Source organism: Asparagus officinalis, chromosome 8, assembly GCF_001876935.1.
Source record: "Asparagus officinalis chromosome 8, Aspof.V1, whole genome shotgun sequence".
Classification (NCBI taxonomy): domain Eukaryota; kingdom Viridiplantae; phylum Streptophyta; class Magnoliopsida; order Asparagales; family Asparagaceae; genus Asparagus; species Asparagus officinalis.
Window position 1 is genome coordinate 123,048,117 of NC_033801.1, and position 18,727 is coordinate 123,066,843.

The 18,727-nt window shown below is 36.1% G+C and overlaps 3 protein-coding genes across 4 annotated transcripts in view; 1 reads left to right on the top strand and 2 right to left on the bottom strand.

Moving 5' to 3' along the window:
• On the bottom strand, window positions 993–2,268 carry LOC109821843. The gene is made up of 3 exons (XM_020387997.1): window positions 1,710–2,268; window positions 1,204–1,591; window positions 993–1,083 (listed from the first exon to the last, which is right to left on the bottom strand). Exons 1-3 carry the CDS (start codon window positions 2,266–2,268, stop codon window positions 993–995), a joined length of 1,038 nt encoding a protein of 345 aa, XP_020243586.1.
• On the bottom strand, window positions 8,127–14,052 carry LOC109820103 (transcription factor GAMYB-like). Of its 2 annotated transcripts, none has more exons than XM_020386173.1 (4): window positions 13,859–14,052; window positions 12,547–12,925; window positions 9,857–10,823; window positions 8,127–8,611 (listed from the first exon to the last, which is right to left on the bottom strand). In XM_020386173.1, the coding sequence occupies exons 2-4, from the start codon at window positions 12,913–12,915 to the stop codon at window positions 8,298–8,300; spliced, it is 1,650 nt and encodes a 549-aa protein (XP_020241762.1). In that variant the 5' UTR covers window positions 12,916–12,925; window positions 13,859–14,052; the 3' UTR covers window positions 8,127–8,297. The 2 variants fall into 2 exon arrangements, with proteins under 2 accessions (XP_020241762.1, XP_020241763.1); XM_020386174.1 differs by lacking the exon at window positions 13,859–14,052 and adding an exon at window positions 13,694–13,851.
• The window catches only part of LOC109820709 (60S ribosomal protein L30), a 4,670-nt gene continuing 1,618 nt past the window's right edge, over window positions 15,676–18,727 (top strand). The window contains exons 1-2 of the mRNA XM_020386903.1: window positions 15,676–15,837; window positions 15,937–16,042. Coding sequence (XP_020242492.1) covers window positions 15,817–15,837; window positions 15,937–16,042 — 127 coding nt within the window. The 5' untranslated portion in view covers window positions 15,676–15,816. The remainder of the gene's footprint in view (window positions 15,838–15,936; window positions 16,043–18,727) is intronic.

The window sequence follows — 18,727 nt, forward strand, 5'->3', positions numbered from 1 at the left end:
GTGCCAACAATACTATAAATAGCAAACTACAATGTAAAATTAACATATTTTTTGGAGCCCAACTACTGACTATAAGCATTGAGGTTTTCATATATATACTTTATAATTTATTTAAAAATGTCATATATAGTAATATCGCTGTAATAATATCGTTATTAGGAAAAATTCTTCATGAATCAATATGTATGTTACGCTATATAAGCTATGCACTCTAAATTCTTGTGTCTTTTATAGAGTCAAAAAGTTGGAATACGAGCCTCTAACATGTTGTTCTCACAACAACAAAATCCACTTAACAGATGTGTATATTCCAGATGAGTTATGTATCATATATACAATACAATTGCTCTAGGCAAGTGAGTTATCATAACATTTTTTTATTCACATCATTTAGGGTAAGATTTGATATGGACCTTGTATCAAAGAAAAAAATTATATTTAGAGCACATAGCGAAATATATCATAATCTTCCTATTCTAATTTCGTAAGAAAAATAATTTTTCATACTTTTAGTTTTACTTCTATGATACAGAGAATGAGCTATAAAATTGAATGAGAATATTAGATAATATAAATATGAGTGAAACAATAACTAAAAGTTTATGTGAATATGAGTCAAACCACAACTAAAAGTTTTTTTTTTTTGTCAATGAACTGAAATTTTATTCATTTCCCAAATTTGAACAATGTGAAGAACAACAATGTACCAGAAATCCTGGAAAACAAAAGAGAAATTACAAGTTTTTAAGTAACTCTTTCATATGCACATGTATACTATCATTTTGAACTTTAGAAAAACCGAAAGTTTAATATATCTAAGAACTTGAGCAAGCAGCCTCCTCTTGTCTTGAAAAATTCTTTGATTCCTTTCCCTCCAAATCATATATACAGCAGTGGAAAAACACATTCTTTTTAGCTTCTTCATAGGACTTTTACCTTTCAAATTGTAAGAGTACCAGTTCAAAATCATGCTCCATGTACAGGACCTCCATTTATACCCCCAACCAGTCCATCACCATGTTCCATACTTCAGTTGAGTATTTACACTCAAAGAAGACATGATCCCTTGTCTCCAACTGGTGTCTGTTACACAGGACACAATGGATCTGATTAGTGCTCAGGATACTCATTCGGCACAATCTATCCTTGGTAAGGAGTCTTGAGTGACATGCTAGCCATAATATAAAGGAGTGTTTAGGATACAGGAAGTCATCCCAAACCGTTTTTGCCCAAACAACCACACTAGCAGGTTGGATAAGGGCCCTGTAAACTACAGATAAAAGGAGTTTGCCATCAGTGTAACATTCTGCTATAACATTCTTTGCAATATCAGCACTTCCAAACGTGTTCAATAGGATAACTCTCACTTTAAGGAGTTGCCTCCACATCCATGAGTCATTTGCCTTGGGTTGAACAGTCCATATATTTTGATTTTGTAGATAGTTACCATGCACCCACTTGATCCATAGGAGGTCCTTTTTGAGATGAACCATCCACAAGAGCTTAGTAGCAGCTGTATAGTTCCAGAACTTTACTGAAAAAATACCCAGACCCCCTTGTTCTTTACCTTGACAAACAGATTCCCAATTCACTAAATAAAATTTGTGCCCCCACAGAAAATCAGAACACATTCTGTCAATTTTACCAGAGCTTTTATTGGCAGAATATAATTGCTTAGCCAATATGTTTGAATGCCCAAAATAACAGACTTGAACAGCTCAAGTCTACTAGCATAAGACATGCACTTTTTTTCTGCCAGGATTGGAATTGATTGTTAATTTTCCCAATAAGGCTAGAGTAATCATTATATGAAAGCCTTTTTGCAGTCAGAGGCAGACCCAGATATTTCATAGGTAATACACCCTCAGGGAATTGGAGATAGTTGCAAATCTGAGCTTTGAGACCATCATTCACACCACTCAGGTAGACAGAGCACTTACTTGAATTAGCTTCCAGGCCTGAAGCTTGTCCAAATTCTTGGAGACATGTAAAAAGTTTCACAATAGAGCTCATTTCAGCCTTGCATAACAGCAGCAAGTCATCAGCAAAAATCAGATGATTAATCTTCAACCTAGAGCATTTTGGATGGTATTTGAATGAGGAATCATCCTTTAGAGTATTGAGCCTTCTAGATAGAAATTTCATCCCTATAATAAAAAGATAGAGGGAGAGAGGATCCCCTTGTCTCAAGCCTCTTGCACCATGGAAATAACCATGCAGTCCTCCATTCAATGCTAGAGAAAATTTGGGGGTAGATATACACTCCATGATCCAGCATACCATATTATTAGGAAAAATCAATCCAATCAACATACTCCTTATGAAGTCCCAACTAATAGTGTCAAAAGCCTTCCTCAGATCAACACTTAAAATGGCTCTAGGGGAGTTATTTTTCCTCCCATAGTGTTTAACAAGCTCATGAGCAAGTAAAAAATTACTGGATATAAGTCTCCCTCTTACAAAAGCACACTACGCATCATTGACAAGACAGCCCATAACTTTTTGAACCCTGCTGGAAATAACTTTAGAGATGATTTTATAAATAACATTGTAACAGGATATAGGTCGATAATCAGTAGCCAAGATAGGATTAAGGACCTTAGGCACAAGAGTAATAGATGTAGCATTAAGGGAACCCAATAGTGTACCTGAGTGAAAGAATTCCTCAACTGCTAGATAAAGATCCTCACTGATGACAGACCATGCAGCCTTGAAGAAGAAAGCATTGAATCCATCAGGATCAGGAGCCTTACTATCAGGCATTGAGAATAAAGCTTGCTTGATCTCTTCCCTAGAAACAGGGGAAATCAGTTCATGCTGCTGTTCAGAAGTTAAGATGGAGCCATTAGAGATTATACTAGGATCAGCAGTTGTATTGGCTTTAGCAGATCCCAGCAACTTCTTATAAAATTCAATGAGCTCTGAGGTTATTTCTGGCAAATCTGTGATTCTGGAGCCATCAGCAGTATATATTGACAAAATTCTGTTTTGGTGCCTCTTAGATTTCATAACTGAATGAAAAAATTATGAGCCCTTATCTGAATGAAGACCCCATTTGATGCTTGCTTTTTGCCTCAAGAAAGAATTTTCATTTTCCAGCATAGAAGAGTATTTCCTAATGCAAACCTTCTCACTTAGTATCAGTTCAGAATTAAAAGGATCAGCATCCAACTTGGTTTGGACATCCAAAAGTTTAGCTTGAGCTCTCAAAACTTGTTGACTGATATTCATGTAACTCTTTCTATTTAGTTCCTTGAGAACATGTTTGAGACTTTTAAGTTTTGCATAAAATCTGTACATGTTATATCCCCTGACATTCTTATTCCAAACTAACCTCACCACTTCTAGAAAATCAGGGTGTTTAGCCCACATATTGAAGAATTTAAAAGGCTTTTTACTTTCATAAATGTCATCACCAATAGAAATAAGACCAGGGGAGTGATCAGAGCATAGAGGCATCAGATATTCAACTTGACTTGTAGTATATTGATTAATCCAATCTTCATTCACCAATGATCTGTCCAGTCTGCTCCATACTCTTGTTTCAGCATCCTGTTTGTTGCTCCATGTGAAAAAGCAACCAGTAGTTTTTATATGGCTCAGCTGACTAGATGAGATAAAGCTTTGAAAATCATCATTTCCAACTCCAGATGCCTGAACACCTCCAATTCTTTCATCACCATTTACAATAGCATTAAAATCCCCACCCACCAGCCATGGGCAAACAACACTCCTTTTGAAGGCTAATAAATCTTCCCAAAGAGCTTTCCTCTCATCATTCTGATTGTGGGCATAAACTGCAGTGAATAGACATGATAATTTGCCATCTTTAGATTTCAAATCACAAGTGATATATTGATCAGAGGAATTAACCACCTGAACTGATAACACTTCACTATCCCATAAAATCCAAATCCTAGCATTACTCGCCAAATGCTTATTAGATAACCAACTCCACTCCTTTGCAATTTTCTTTCCAATAATCTACAATTTCTCATCACTAGCTATTTTAGTTTCTAAGAGAGCAAGAAAAGAAATTTTATACTCCTGGATAAACTTTTTCACTGTCCCATGTTTAGAGGATTTATTCAATCCTCTAATGTTCCAAATAGCTAGATGCATTTATTGAGAAGAATCTCCTCTATCGGCATTAGAGGGATCCAAATCAAAATTTTGATGATCAAGGATAGAGAATTGAGAAGCTTGGACTGATGTACCAGGTTCTCTCATAATAAGTCTTTTTGCAGCAAGAGCTCTAGTAACATTTGTAAAACCAGTAGAATTAATAGAAGAAGAGAAAGGGTAAGTTTTCTGATTAGAAGAACCCCCTGTTGTGCATGTTTTTCCAACCTGTAGAGGGACAGAAGGATTCTATGCATGTTGTTTTTCAAGCAGATGTTGTATTTCATTCAGCCCACTCCCAGAATTATTTATATGCACAGAAGAAATCTGTGCATGTTTTTCCAGCAAAGCTATGCCAGACTCATCCTTATCAGTACTTGTCTCTCCTCCTACAGCCTGTAGAGGGACAGAAGGATTCCGTGCATGTTGTATTCCATTCAGTCTACTCCCAGAATTATTTATATGCACAGAAGAAATTTGTGCATGTTTTTCCAGCAAAGGACCTATGCCAGACAGGCCATTCACAGGATCTTGAGATGAACCCTGGTGATTTTGTGCATCATCCTTATCAGTACTTGTCTCTCCTCCTGCAGCATGAGAGAGAGGAGGATTGGAATTCTTAACAGGCACCCAAGCTTTTTTTACAACATTTTTCCTGCAGTGCTGAGTATCATGACCTATAAATTTACATAAGGAGCACCACCTTGGCTTGAACTCATAGAACACATTTTGATAGTAATTTTTGCCATCAGGTCCTTGGATCTCAATTTGATCAGGTAATGGTACTTTTAAAGGGAGATCTACTTCCAATAATACCCTTGCATAACTCAATCTTTGCCTTGAGGCAGTAAGCTTATTAGTAGCAATAGGGCATCCAATCATACTTGCAATCTTGCTAATACCTGTGGAACTCCATAAATTCAATCTCAGATTAGGAAATTGCACCCATATGGGATATTTCTGGTCCTGTAATTTCTCAATATCCATATCAATTGTCCATGGCTTTAGCACAAGCGGACGTGAGCCAAAGAACCAAGGACCCCCTTCAAGTATCCCCCTCATACTGCTCTCATTTTGAAATTCAAACAGGAATATTCCTTGCTTAATTAAAAAGACTTTAGGAATAGAGATTTTACCCCAAAGCTTTGTAACATAGGACTTCATTGATTTAAACTTAACATTCATCCCAATTACATGCCCTATTAAAGCATATTTCCAAAAAAATTCCCCTTCTCTCCATTCTTCCTCATGAAAAGAAACAATATTTCCCTGGGAAAAAGGAACAAAGTTTAAAGATAAACCTCTTCCAACTTGTCTATTATCAGAGAATAAGCTGACAAAAGATTGCTTACTCCCTTGTATTTCATTTTCAAGAATTTTAATCTCGTCATCTTTCTTTTCCAGGCTCTTATTCTTATCTTGAGCAATTTCATCAGATTTCCTTTTAGAGTTTTCTTCAAGATTGGGAATAGTAGAATCAGATTCATGCTGATCTATAAAAGGAGTTCGAAGCGCATCACAGGAATCAGTAACCAGATCAGATTCAACAAATTCTTCAATATCATCAGCCCAGGATTGAGAGGATTTACTTAGTTCATGAGAGATTCTAGGATCAGCACCAATCTGAAGAGGATCAGATAGAGAAATCGTTCTTGAGAGAATCTCATCCATCGACACCTTCTTCTTTGCCCCCTTAGGTCTAGTGCTATCCATTTCTTGAGGGAGAGGATTCACTGTTACATCCGATTCAGCATCTATAGAGATTCCAGCACCGGAACTTGCAGAGATCCCAGACGATGAAGGATAAGAGAAAAGCGAATCTCGTAGCTCCTTGTTGAGAGTTCCCTTGCTAGCGCTCTTCTTCTTCCTCGATTTCGCCATTGAAATCTCGGCGGAGGCGCAAGTTAGCAGGGAGATCGCCTACTAAAATGCACACTCTAACCGCCCCATAGCTTGGTATGATCAACAACAACTAAAAGTTTAATGGACATATTGCAAGTAAATTCATATATAAAATTCTTTTACGAATTGAATGATCACTCATCTTTTGAAGACTTCAAGATACTAATAAATAGAGGTGTTGTATTAGATTAATGTGTTTATAACTCACAAATAGTAGATCGCGTGGCCACAATCTTAGTTGAAGGAAACAATGATAATATTTTATTTAAGAGAGAGGTTATTGAGTTGATGATCAATCCAAAAAAAAACTTTATTTTAATTTTTTATTTTTACTCTATTGTTATCAATTTAAATAACTATGATATTCAACCACGTGCATTGCACGTGCATCTCAACTTGTGTGTGTGTGTGTGTGTGTGTGTGTGTGTGTATAGAGAGAGAGAGAGAAAATGGGTATGCTTGGTACCAAACATAAATTTTGTGCTTGGTAGTGAGGTGTCTCATTCACATCCACTCATTCAATTGGGGGACCACATTCAACCCATGTGAATGTGATCTCCCCATTTGAATGAGTGGAGGATAATATGCCACCTCACTACCAAGCATAAATTTTGTGCTTGGTACCAAGTATACTCATATTTCTCATATATCAGATGACACAACTACTATACTACCTAGTCATAAGGCTACTACACAGTATGTAAATATCACTGAACGGCCGCTATAGGGAGTATTTAGCTAGCACAAATATAACGGTACACAAGCTACTAGCGTGCTATTAGTAGTATTTGGAAAAGTGTTTAAAAGGTGACACCTTAGATTCCCACCCGTAAAGGCACACGGGGCGGCCCCTACCAAATCCAGCATCCATGAGTCCCTAATTGTTTTTTCGATCCAGCTCCGTTAACTTGATCTACCAGCACGTTTCTTAAACCTAAACAAACCAAGTTTTGGGGTGAGCCCGTTGTGTCTTGTTGACCCCATTCATCCCACTCGTCGTAATTTTAACTGTTTCGAATAGAATATAACTCTTTTGCACGGCTCCAACGAAGGGGGTCCAAAAACATGCGGGTTCACCCCAAATTTGGTGGTGTTTGGGTTTAAGATGTAAATCAAGTTCAACCGGAGCGGATCGAAAAAAAAACGAGGGATGTTTGAAATTGTGATTTCAAGCCGCGTCCCTTAGTTGGGAATCTAAGGTGTCCCCTTAGAATCAATTTTTCCCCATATATACATAACATAAGTATAATAATATATATATATGTATAATATAACACGTGGTAGATGAATAACTACAACTACGTATATACATATAATATTCTACATTATAGGATCTTAACGTTCATTTAACCATCAATCTCCAAAATCGTTGTCCCAACGAGTTGTTATATATATATTTTAAAGCAGAATAAAAATGTGGGTCCCACTAGTTGTTATAGATTCAGCGGTTAGCCTCTTGAAACTCTTCACAACTAAACCAAACAAAGAGATCATTAGTCGCACATAGATATCAAGAAAATGGTAATCCACTCTCTCACTCTCTCTCTACCCAAAATATTTTGGTCTTAAAAGTAAAGTTTTAAACTTGAATCATGATAACTAATGAGTAGAATATAACTTTTTCCCCCTATTTATATATTTGTTTGTTCATTATTATGATAACGTTATAAGTAAGCAAACGCTACAAGCATAACCTAACATCATACTTTATTTCGTTTATATGGAGAAATAATTAAATAGGGTTAACAATAGGTCGGATATGGGGTTAATATTCTCCACTGATATATAAACATATAGAATATGATTTCACACACTGCATCTAGGCACATCAAATTGTAATCTATTAGATACATATTCATACAATCGAAAAATATTATGATGCAACTACCATAATTGTCTTTTATCAAATTAGTAGGCAATGAGAGAAGGGAAAAAAAATTGAAATCTCCGCATATAACAATACAAGAGGAAAACTACGCAAAACTATTTCATACATGCATGAAAACAAACAATGACTAATCCAACATAACAATAGCAACCAAAATTTCATCTCTAATTAGTCTTTAATAATCCTTGAATGAAACTGAGTCCATCAAAACAACTGCAACCAAACGAACAAAGTTTTTCAATTTCAAATCAATCCACTTGCACCCAAGCCAAAGACTTGAAGCCTAAACAATCAAATCTAGACATCAATCCACAAACCTAACACCAAAATCTCAAGTACCAATAGTGATGAAAAGCTCGAACAAATAACTCCATTGAAACAAATCTCAAAGATTTTCAAACATTTGATGAACACCAGGCATATTACTCCATGGATAAGAATCCAGCCCTAGGCCTCCGGTGTCGATGTATGATGTTTCATTTGGTGGAGGCTTGCGATCGATGCAGCAGTCATCGCCAAGAAGTGTTGACACGGCGTTGTTCATGTTATTGTGATCTTTTGCTATATGGGAGTTATCTAAAAGCCAAGCAGAGCCCAGTAATGCATCGGGCCTTAAGAATTCTGGTTTGGGCTTAATGTCCCTCTCCGTTATGCTTGAGGTTGAAACGTCCTCGATACTTGGTAATGTGATGTCTGAACCTGCAACAATCGAAAACTAACACTTTACGTCTATGATCCATATATTTTTTTAAGGAGACTCACATCCAATCAGTTCAGATAATCATCGATTTAGTAATGGCATGAACTTGTATTTAGTATCACATCAGAAAAAGATGGAATAATGGTTAAATATGGTGATACTTAACTCAATAAGATTAATCCTGAAGTCCAATGGGTCTAAGTAGATTAGCCTAGTCTACCTCTGTTCATGGGAAACCAATAGGGAAATGGTAGAGGCACACAACCAACCACACCTTGGGGCACACTCCCCTCTCTCAGCTACACTGCACGGGGCCCACATGAAATTTTTTTAAAAATTTCATGTGGACCCCATGCACTATAGCTGAGAGAGGGGTGTGCCCCAAGGTGTGGTTGGTGGTGTGCCGGTAGTGCCACCCAAACCAATAATATCATTTAGGGTAAATTTCATAAAACTACCCTGAACTATAATGAGTCACAAAAACACCACAAACTATTTTTTATCATACCACAAGCATTGAAATCTGCAGAAAAATACCACATATTATCGTGAAAAACCTAACGACATTGAATACATTGTCAAAAAAAGGGTTCACATAACCCCCTGAAATGTATTTAACTCGCATAACCCCCCAGAACTTTGGGTTGTCTCACAAAATCCCCCTTAACTTTGGTTTGATGTCATTCAGAGAAAAAAAATCCCAAATTTTGTCATTTGTCATTAGTAGGCAATGAACTCCAAAAAAAAATTAGGGTTTTTTCTCTCAAGGAAATTTTATTTAGTTGCAAATTATATGTCAGGGGTCCGGTGTGAAAAGTTCAAGGTTCAGGAGGTTTTTTGAGATGCCATAAAGTTCAAGGGGTTATGTAAAAAAACTCCCACTGTCATGAGGGTTTTCTGATATTAACCTTAAAAAATCTTACACCTAATAATTAAGAAGAGGGAGAAGGTGATAAATTAATAGTTAAGGTGATAAATTAATAGTTAAGAACAAGGTGATGAAGTAATTATATAAAGAAAATGTCCAAAACACGCCGTGTGCACATCACATGTCAACGTGACGTCTGTAAACCATGATAGTTTAATGAAAATTGTGCATAGTATTTTTTCTATAATAAAAATAGTTCATGGAATTTTTATGTCAAATCCAAAATAGTCAATGGTGGCTTGGCGAAACTTAAACTATCATTAACAATGTAAAACACAATTTCTTGAAGTACTAGCACCAAATATTACATGGTTACCTGAAGACCGTCTTGAAAGAGGAAGCTCATCCAAGGAACTGCCACTGATTGGAGTAGTATATTCCTTGAACACAGATGAAGCAGAACAGCCTAAAGGAGAAATCGGGTCACCATCGTTCCATACACTTGCTTCCGAGAAATTATTTCCCAAACTATCCACAACATCACTCGGAGTCATTATCGAAGAATTCGAGCTCTTGTCATATGATAATCTGTTGCCATTATTATACATTGCATGTGATTCTTGAAGCACTTCTTGTAAAAGGCCACTGTTCCTAGGTGAACAGCACTCAGACTGCAATGAAGCAGCTGGAGGGGATTGAATATAAGAATCAACTGCCTCAGGTTGAGGCGAAGAATCATAAGAATCATATCCAAACAAGAAATTTGGATCGGATTCTGTATATTGGAGTGAAGGGAGCTCCGACTTCACAGTCCCCAAAAAGGGCCTGGAAGTAGAGAAGTTGCCATTAGTTAGGGCATGGCTGCCAAAAATTGCACCTTGATAGGGTGATATATTTTTGCTGAGAGGATCAGGATCATAAGGATAGCTTGTACCCAGTGTTAGGTTAATCCTTTCAGATGGATCATCAGAGAAATTCTCAAACATGTGAAGGAAGTTTTCATTTCCTTGAAGTCGTTTACAGTCCAGTGATTGGTTGATGAAGCTATAACTTGGAGATCCAAACCCTAGATTCAGCACGTTACTGACCGAAATATCAGAGAATTTTGGTGCCATTTTGAAGTCGTCAAATAAAAAATCGGGACTATCAAGACCATTTCCCTGCAGGGTTTCATTGTAGTTTTTACCGATGCTGCTGAAGTTTCCAACATTTTGGCCTCTTTGATTCTCATCAGATGCTGAGAAAGAGAGATTAGAAGGGTAGACTGGTAACCCAGCACGCTGGAGTCTCTTAAGCCGAGTGTTCCAGTAGTTTTTTATTTCATTATCGGTACGCCCGGGCAACTGAGGGGGAAAAAAGGATGAGTAGAGAAAACATTAATGCTACAGCAAAGTAAACTATAAATATCGTCAAATGTTAAAGTATTCTTTATACCATGCTGGTACCAATGTTCAATCAAACTTACAATTTAATCCCATGGCCTTTTGGGCAAAGTGGCCTCCTGTATAAACACTGGTAGCTAGGGCAACTGGAACAAATGGGACTAATGAACATTTCTAAAAAGGTTCATTATTAACAAACTAAATATATGTCTAACTACCATCATTCACCCAGACTTTCAAACAACTGGAGGAATTTTCATGTGTCCCACAAGTTCAAACGAGAAAGCGTGTATTGTCAGCCCATAACAGCAGCTTAAGTTTTTTAATTGAAGTAGTTATCTAGCAACTATATCTATATTATTAGGATGTATCAACCTATAATAGCATTTAAAGAAAATGACACTATACAAAGCTTCAAAGCTACTTCTGTGTTAATCTAGAAATAGTTCTACTCTTCGACATTTTACCGTGACTTCACAGTTGTGATTAGTTCTTAGTTCGGTACTACCATTAAGTTCCATTAATCTGATTCTGATAGTATCTTTCCAAAGAGTTTTGTCATCTTTTAGCAGAATAAGACATTGTACACAGTTGTCATGTCATTATAGTTATCAATTAAAAATGGAGTTGCTGAACGTGAACATCACAAAGTATGGGGGAAAACTTGTTACCTTCTTTTATCTGTATGACTAAGAAATTTTGGGCTGATCTTGTGCCTACAGCTGTTTCTCCATATGTTTGGTGCCATCTTTTGTCCTTAAGGATATTTCTCCTTTTAAGCGTTTGTTGTCATGTCTATTGTCATATTATTATTTTCACATTTTAGGGGTGCAATCAAGCCAATGATAAATCACAAGAAACTCCAGACATGGGTTTATATGTTTACTGTGTACTTATCCAAGATAATGATTTGTCTAAAGGTAAGGACAACATGACCAATCCTTCCTTGTTAATTGCTTTCCTTCACTATTCTATGAATAATGCTAGAGTAACTACAAGTATTCGACTGCTAAATAACTACTAGAAAAATGAGTGGAGCTGAAAGTGATTCCGTGATGCTTTAATATTTCCATATCTCATAGTCATATATAGTCATGTACATAATCAGAAAAGCAGGCTTTATGGTTTGAGATAAATGCCAAAACTCGTAAGAACATAAGATCACCCATAATTAACTCATTTAACTTTGAACTAGGTAAAATTCATTGCCTTTTCCTTTCAACATAAAGACAGAAATGAAGCCGAAGGAGGAAAATCAAAAGGACAGCTGAAAAGAAATGAACAAGTAGAACCAGTTACTAGGTTCATTTCGCCTCTCTAAGAACTTTAGAACTGTGTGCATCTTACCATTTCGTAAAGCATCATACTGCATAAGAAATAAAATTTCCTTACAATCCTCCCTGACCAGAGTCATTAATCCAATTCAGAATCAAAGACATGTAACCACATGAATTCACTTTGGCTTTCTCGTAAGGCTCAGAAAATTTTAGCAAAAGTAGATGTGTAGATTTTTCAATTGGATTTTGCACTTCCAAATCATTCTATCTTTGAGGACGGAAAATAAAAGGATTCCAAGTATATAAACAGAGAGACGATGAACATAGAATATACAATCTTCCACTTTCGATTAATTCTCTTTCATTTCAAACAGTATCTAACTTATATTGCAAAAGAGTAGACTTACATGTGCAGCCATCCGAGCCCATTTGTTACCCATCGTCGCATGGAGCTTAATGATCAGTTCTTCTTCTTCTGGTGAAAAGGCTCCCTTTTTTAAATTCGGGCGCAGATGATTAGCCCATCGGAGGCGGCAACTTTTACCGCACCTAGACAGTCCTGAGTTCTTCTGGACATTATTCCAGTTCCCCTCACCATGCTTTCTTACATATTCGACCAAAACGGCGTCTTCAGCAGATGTCCAAGGTCCCTTCTTTAAGCCTGATGATCCTCTACCACCCATTGAACCTCCCGAGCTTCCTTCATCAATTGATAGTGAACTAACTTGGTCCTTTGGCAACATTTTCCTATTGCTCTCGCTTGTGGTATCACTCATGGCCCAGAACCTGAGTACATAACAATGACCTCAAGTTACTGAAAGCTAAAGAAAACAGAGACTCTGTGATAAAATGTAAAGCAGCTTAAAAACACCATACACAACAAAACGAGGTATTGTGTGGTTGATAAAATACGAGTAGTAAAATCATTATTTAACTCATGATAAATTTTGTAGATAACCAACATTTCTGTGAAGCACAGTGAATCCACGAAATTAGAATTAAAACCCCCACATGCAACAAAACAAAGGTTTTAGAATTATGAATAGAGAAACATATCGTATTTCATTCTTGATGAAATAGATACAAATACAACTGCAAAGCTGAAAATGATGAATGCAAAGTGATTAATAAATTATGTAATTGTAACAAATCATAATTCCATCGCCAACAGATACCAGGTAGACATTCAACAGATCACAAAGCATCAAGCTTTATTAAGCAGAAAAGGTCACAAAGCATGAAGGGAAACAAATTTCTAACAAAGCATAATATAAAATTTAAACTTAAAAGAAAAAAGACACAATATTTAATGAGCCAGAACGCACAATAACTATCTCATTACTTACCAAAATAAAAACCAGCAAACAATTAAAATACAAAGGGAGCTCCCTCCAGATTTAGAAAGAAATTAATCTCCTTCCCCCAATTGAAGACAAAATAGATTCTTGAACACTAGCGCTTACCATAAACAGAGCTCAAGACAAATTAACTTAATTGCAAAAGAAAAAACAAAACGGCCAAAGAAACAACAAAGATCAATAAAAAGGAACCAACTTTGGACGAAATCCTAGCTCAGATCATCCACTGACTGCATAATTCAACCCCGATATCTCACTCGGAGGTCCAATGACGCCCGTTTCAGCTCAGATCGCCGAAATTGGGAGCTCAATTATGGAATCTGAGAAAACCCTAATCAGGGAGGAGAGAGAAAATTTTTACCTAGTGAGAGAAAATGAGGGATCGTCAGCTACGGGGGACTCGATCAACGCGCTCTCTCGCTCTCGCTCCTTATTTTATTATTATTATTATTATTATTGTATATTTATTTATTTACTTATTTATAAATGATAACTTAGCACGCAATTTTGATTTTTTCCGCATTTTGGATGGGAGGAGATGCCGAAATATCCGGAACTGGGAGGATTTTAGGGGGAGGGAAGCTCTGGCTTCTTTTATTTTCGGAAAGTTTTAAGTTTAGATAAGTGTGGGGCCATCAAATTTGAAATTAATGGCTAGATTTAGGAAGCTTAATTCTACTTGATGATGAAGCTTGAGCAGATTAAAAGTGATGTGATTATTAGTATATATGGAGCTCATACACGTCATATTTGATGCTTGATTTCGGTTAATATCAAATTATAACTGCGGTCCAGATCAAATCTCTCATTGCATAGCATAGCTACTTTTGTTAAAAGATGGTGTTAATAGAGCTGATCTAATCATATTTACATCTTCTACACATAAATTAATGATGATTAATAGGCTAACTAATCACTTTCATGTCTTGCGCATAGAAGCATAGAAGCTCTCCGGAAAGAAATCATATATGTATGAGCTTAATGGTTGTTGTGATGCGACAACCCATCTAGCAAAATGAGCTATCAAGAGATGACGGAGTGAGATTCACACCTTTTGACGTGTCTTTTATGGCTGGCCTCATCATATGACTATCTCTTGATAGCTCATTTAGCAAAATGAGTTGTCACATTATATCCATTATTTTGTATCTACATTTATATGACTTTAATGGTTGTCTTCAGCATTTGAGTTTTTCGATTGCGATTGCCATTTTTGAAGTGTTAAACTTGAAAACTAGGTTGATCTCTAGACCGATGTTTTTCTCATCCTACTCTCTCTCTCTCTTCTCCCTTGTTTCCTTATTTACTTATTAATAATACATATTGTTTTTTTTTTCCTTTGAAAAATAACGTATCAAGCAACATCCTCACTCTGGAAGAAAAGAGATGCTCATAATATTAGCAAAAATGGGAGAATTTCGAGAGGTGGTGGAGCTTTGTTTTCCTTGGGAAGTAGAAGGCTACAAAAATTGAGATTAGTGGCTTGATTGATTGAGGAGCTTCTTTAATGCAACACTTGATGGTGAAGCTTAAGTTTAGTTACAGGAATACGGGTTAAGCGCGTGCGATTATTGAGTGAGGCTCATAATCTCATCCAGTTTCATTAGTTTGATATTTTAAGAAATCCAGACCTAGCATTAGATGTAATTTATTTTCACATCAAATGAAAAATAGCTCCTGGACTCAATAATTTAACGGGTTAACCGGATCAAAAGAGTCTATAAGTATATGGATTATATTTACTGAATTAGATAAACCGACCCGGTTTTGATCCGTATCCAATTAGATCAGCACCCATATCTAGAATTAAATTTGATTCTTGTCAACTCACTGAGCTTCTAAAATCTATAGACGTTAATCGAGAAATAGGCTTAATAATTGGTGGTATTCTAGAGCTTCTTAGCCATTTGAATTTCTTTTATTCATCTAACGTCCGTCCAGATAGCAACAAAGTTGCTCGTACTTTAGCTAAAAGTGCTTACCACTTTGTTGGTCTATATAGACAAAGGAAGTCCTTCCTTTTTGTGGTGGAATTCGTCAACAATGATGTAAGAGTGGTGTAACTCAATAAAATTCTTATGTTTTACCCTAAAACAAAAATAAAATAAAATAAAATAAAAAACCGTGTCAAGAATTATTGGGTCGGTTTCGGATTTTGATCCGAGTACTGACCCAAGACTCACCCAAATAACAAGGTTAATTTGGTAAAAGTACTTATCCCTGCTCGTATATTACTCCCTGATCCGCCAAGCCCTAGGGTTTCTCTTCATCCGCAGCCAACATCATTAATTTCTAGGGTTTTCTCCTCTCTGAGCTGCGATGGCGCCGACCAAGAAGACGGTAAGCCTCTCAATTTCAACACCCTAATATCAGCTTTTAGGGTTTCTTCTTAATCTGAAGCAACAACTGACCTCTCGAATTTGAAACGAAAATTTGCAGAAGAAGACGACGGAGAGCATCAACAACAGGTTAGCTCTCGTGATGAAGAGTGGAAAGTACACTCTAGGGTTCAAGACCGTGCTCAGATCCCTCAGGAGCTCAAAAGGTGATACCTTTTTTCGGGATTTTTTTTTTTCGCTTTTTGATGTATAGATCCCCGATATTGCCTACTGCTTTGAGATAGTGTGTAGTTTTGGCATAGCATATTGGTTTTGTTTGAAATGTTTTTGATGGATTAATTTGAAGCAGAGGTGAATTTTTGCAAATTGAATTGTAGAGAATGAGATATATTGAATTTAAGCTACGATGTTGATACAAAGCCTCCAAGTTATTAAATTGAATTGTAGAGAATGAGATATATTGAATTTAAGCTACGATGTTGATACAAAGCCTCCAAGTTATGATTTTTACCTCATTCAACTTTGATATATTGAATTTAAGCTACGATGTTGATACAAAGCCTCCAAGTTATGATTTTTACCTCATTCAACTTTCAGTCTCTTTTTGGGGGGTGGGGGGAGGGAATGGCAGTTGCGCATGATTTTAGTTATGTTATAATTCAATCACGTGATAACCCATGTCAGCACCATTGAATTTTAAGTTTTATCAAGGAAGAAATGAAGCTATAAGTTTCAGCCATGTTGCATTTTGTCTTTGTCCGTTAACGGAGTGTGTAATTTTGGCTGAGGTATGGGAGGTTGTTGTACGGGACTCCCATATCATCTACCGACAAAAAAAGCTTCAAGCTACAGTATGGCTACAAAATATTGTTACTTGGATGCGGTGGTGATATTGGTAGTTTGGAGATTACTTCAACGTTTTTTGATAAAAAATACTTTTAATGTCTTGAGTTTTGCGTTTAATAGAGGAACTTTGGGCTCTTTGGTTAGAAATGTGTAACAATTACCCATTTCCTTTTTGAATTTTCTAGTTTTCTGCTTTCTAAACGTGTGGATATAGGAGGGTCAGACATACTATGTAACTAATCATTATATTGGAAAGTAGCTGATCTCTCTAGATTCATCTTCCATTGGAATTTCAGAAGTAGTTAGCGTCAGTCTTTTAATTGAATGGGACCCTAGAATTATTATTTTCAAGTTGTACTCATTTGAGTTTGTCGTATGGTTTGGGGCTGGAGTTTGACTCTTTGGTTATTTATTTTTGCCTTAGAGATGAATGCAGTGCCCTATATCATTTTCCTCTCAATTTTCTTCAAGATTTTTTTATATCTAGTGGAATTCATTGAGAGTGATATATTATGATGTTAAAGGAATTATAATTTAGATGATTTTAAGTTTTAAAACATTGTGGATTTCATATCACTGAAAAATGCACCTTGACTACTGAGAAAACAAATTGAGAAGAAGCCCACTATCTATTTGTCATGTCTGATTCCAAACACAAGAAACACTATATGGTTCAAATCGTAAGAGAAAATCATATTTAAATTTGAATCCTGATACTTGTTTAGAACATTGTCATCTAACATAGGGCTGTGCAATTGGTCGGTCAGTTCGGCTTTTGGCCAAATTTGGCCAAACTGAAATGAACTGCCTATCATTCAAAACCGAAGTGAATCAATTCAAGTCGGTTTTGTTCGGTTCGAGTCGGTTTGTTCGGTTTTCACTTAAGTATAAATGTTATGTCCAAATTCAATTTCACCTCTAATCTGTTAACGAAGAAAGAAGTCTTGCACTTCAATTTATTAAAGTTTATAAACTATTAAATGCTACTGAATAATAGAATGTAGAAATCAAAATATTATTCCTACCAAAGATTACATAAATTTTTTAGAGAAAACTTACATAAAGAATTAAAGTGATCTCAATCTGATAGACAAAGTAAATAAAAATATGTAAATAACTTGGATGTTGGGTATAGTTTCTATAAAATTATAAGTCTGATCAAAAGAAAAGATTGATCTTAAAATGTATCAATCAATGAGAAAAATCAGGAAAATGTTAGAATCAACAGTATGATTTAAGTTTATTGCCTCCAAAGTTGATTGGTCCAAAGTAGAAGAAGCGAATATGTAATAGAGAGTGATAGAGAACTAGAAATAATGAAAAGCCCTAGAATTGGAGAGAACACTATTGTTAGGGTATTTTATCGCTATCAGGTTGCGTGAGAGAAAAATATATCAAGCTGCAGAGAAGTAACTCTATATGAACTATAATGGATCGGATTTAAGCGGATGTAAATAGTAATTAGAATGTGTATTACAATTCGGTCGGTTCGGTCGGTTCTGGTTGAAAAAACTTCAACCCTATCCGAACCGAACTCTAATAAAAACTGAACTGAACTGTTAAATTTCAACCAGTTTGGTCAGTTTGTTCGGTTTGAACCGAACTATGCTCACCCCTAATCTGACACTTGATTTCATATAATTTGTTATTAAAGTTGGTGTAACAAAATTACATTTGTTTTCCAATACTCCTAAATTGAACCCGCTATAGCTTCTGAAAAAGGAGAGTTGACTATGTACATGACTCTGCGTTGGGTATTAGGATCAGATCAATATCCATCTAAAGTCAATTCGGATCCAGTACTCTTGGACTGGATCTTACCTGACTAGATTCAGATTCATAAGTTAGATGAAAATCCAATTTTTCGCCTAAAATTCTGTTCGAATTATCAGGTGTCCCATTACAACCTAAATACAGTGTATAGCAAACGGTAGTTACAGTGCTTCACTTTTCCATTATTAATATATTCATTGTATCTACCATTCTACCTTTTTCTTCCCCTTCACAGCTACTGTATTGGTTATTGCTTTTGTAGTTATTGTGAT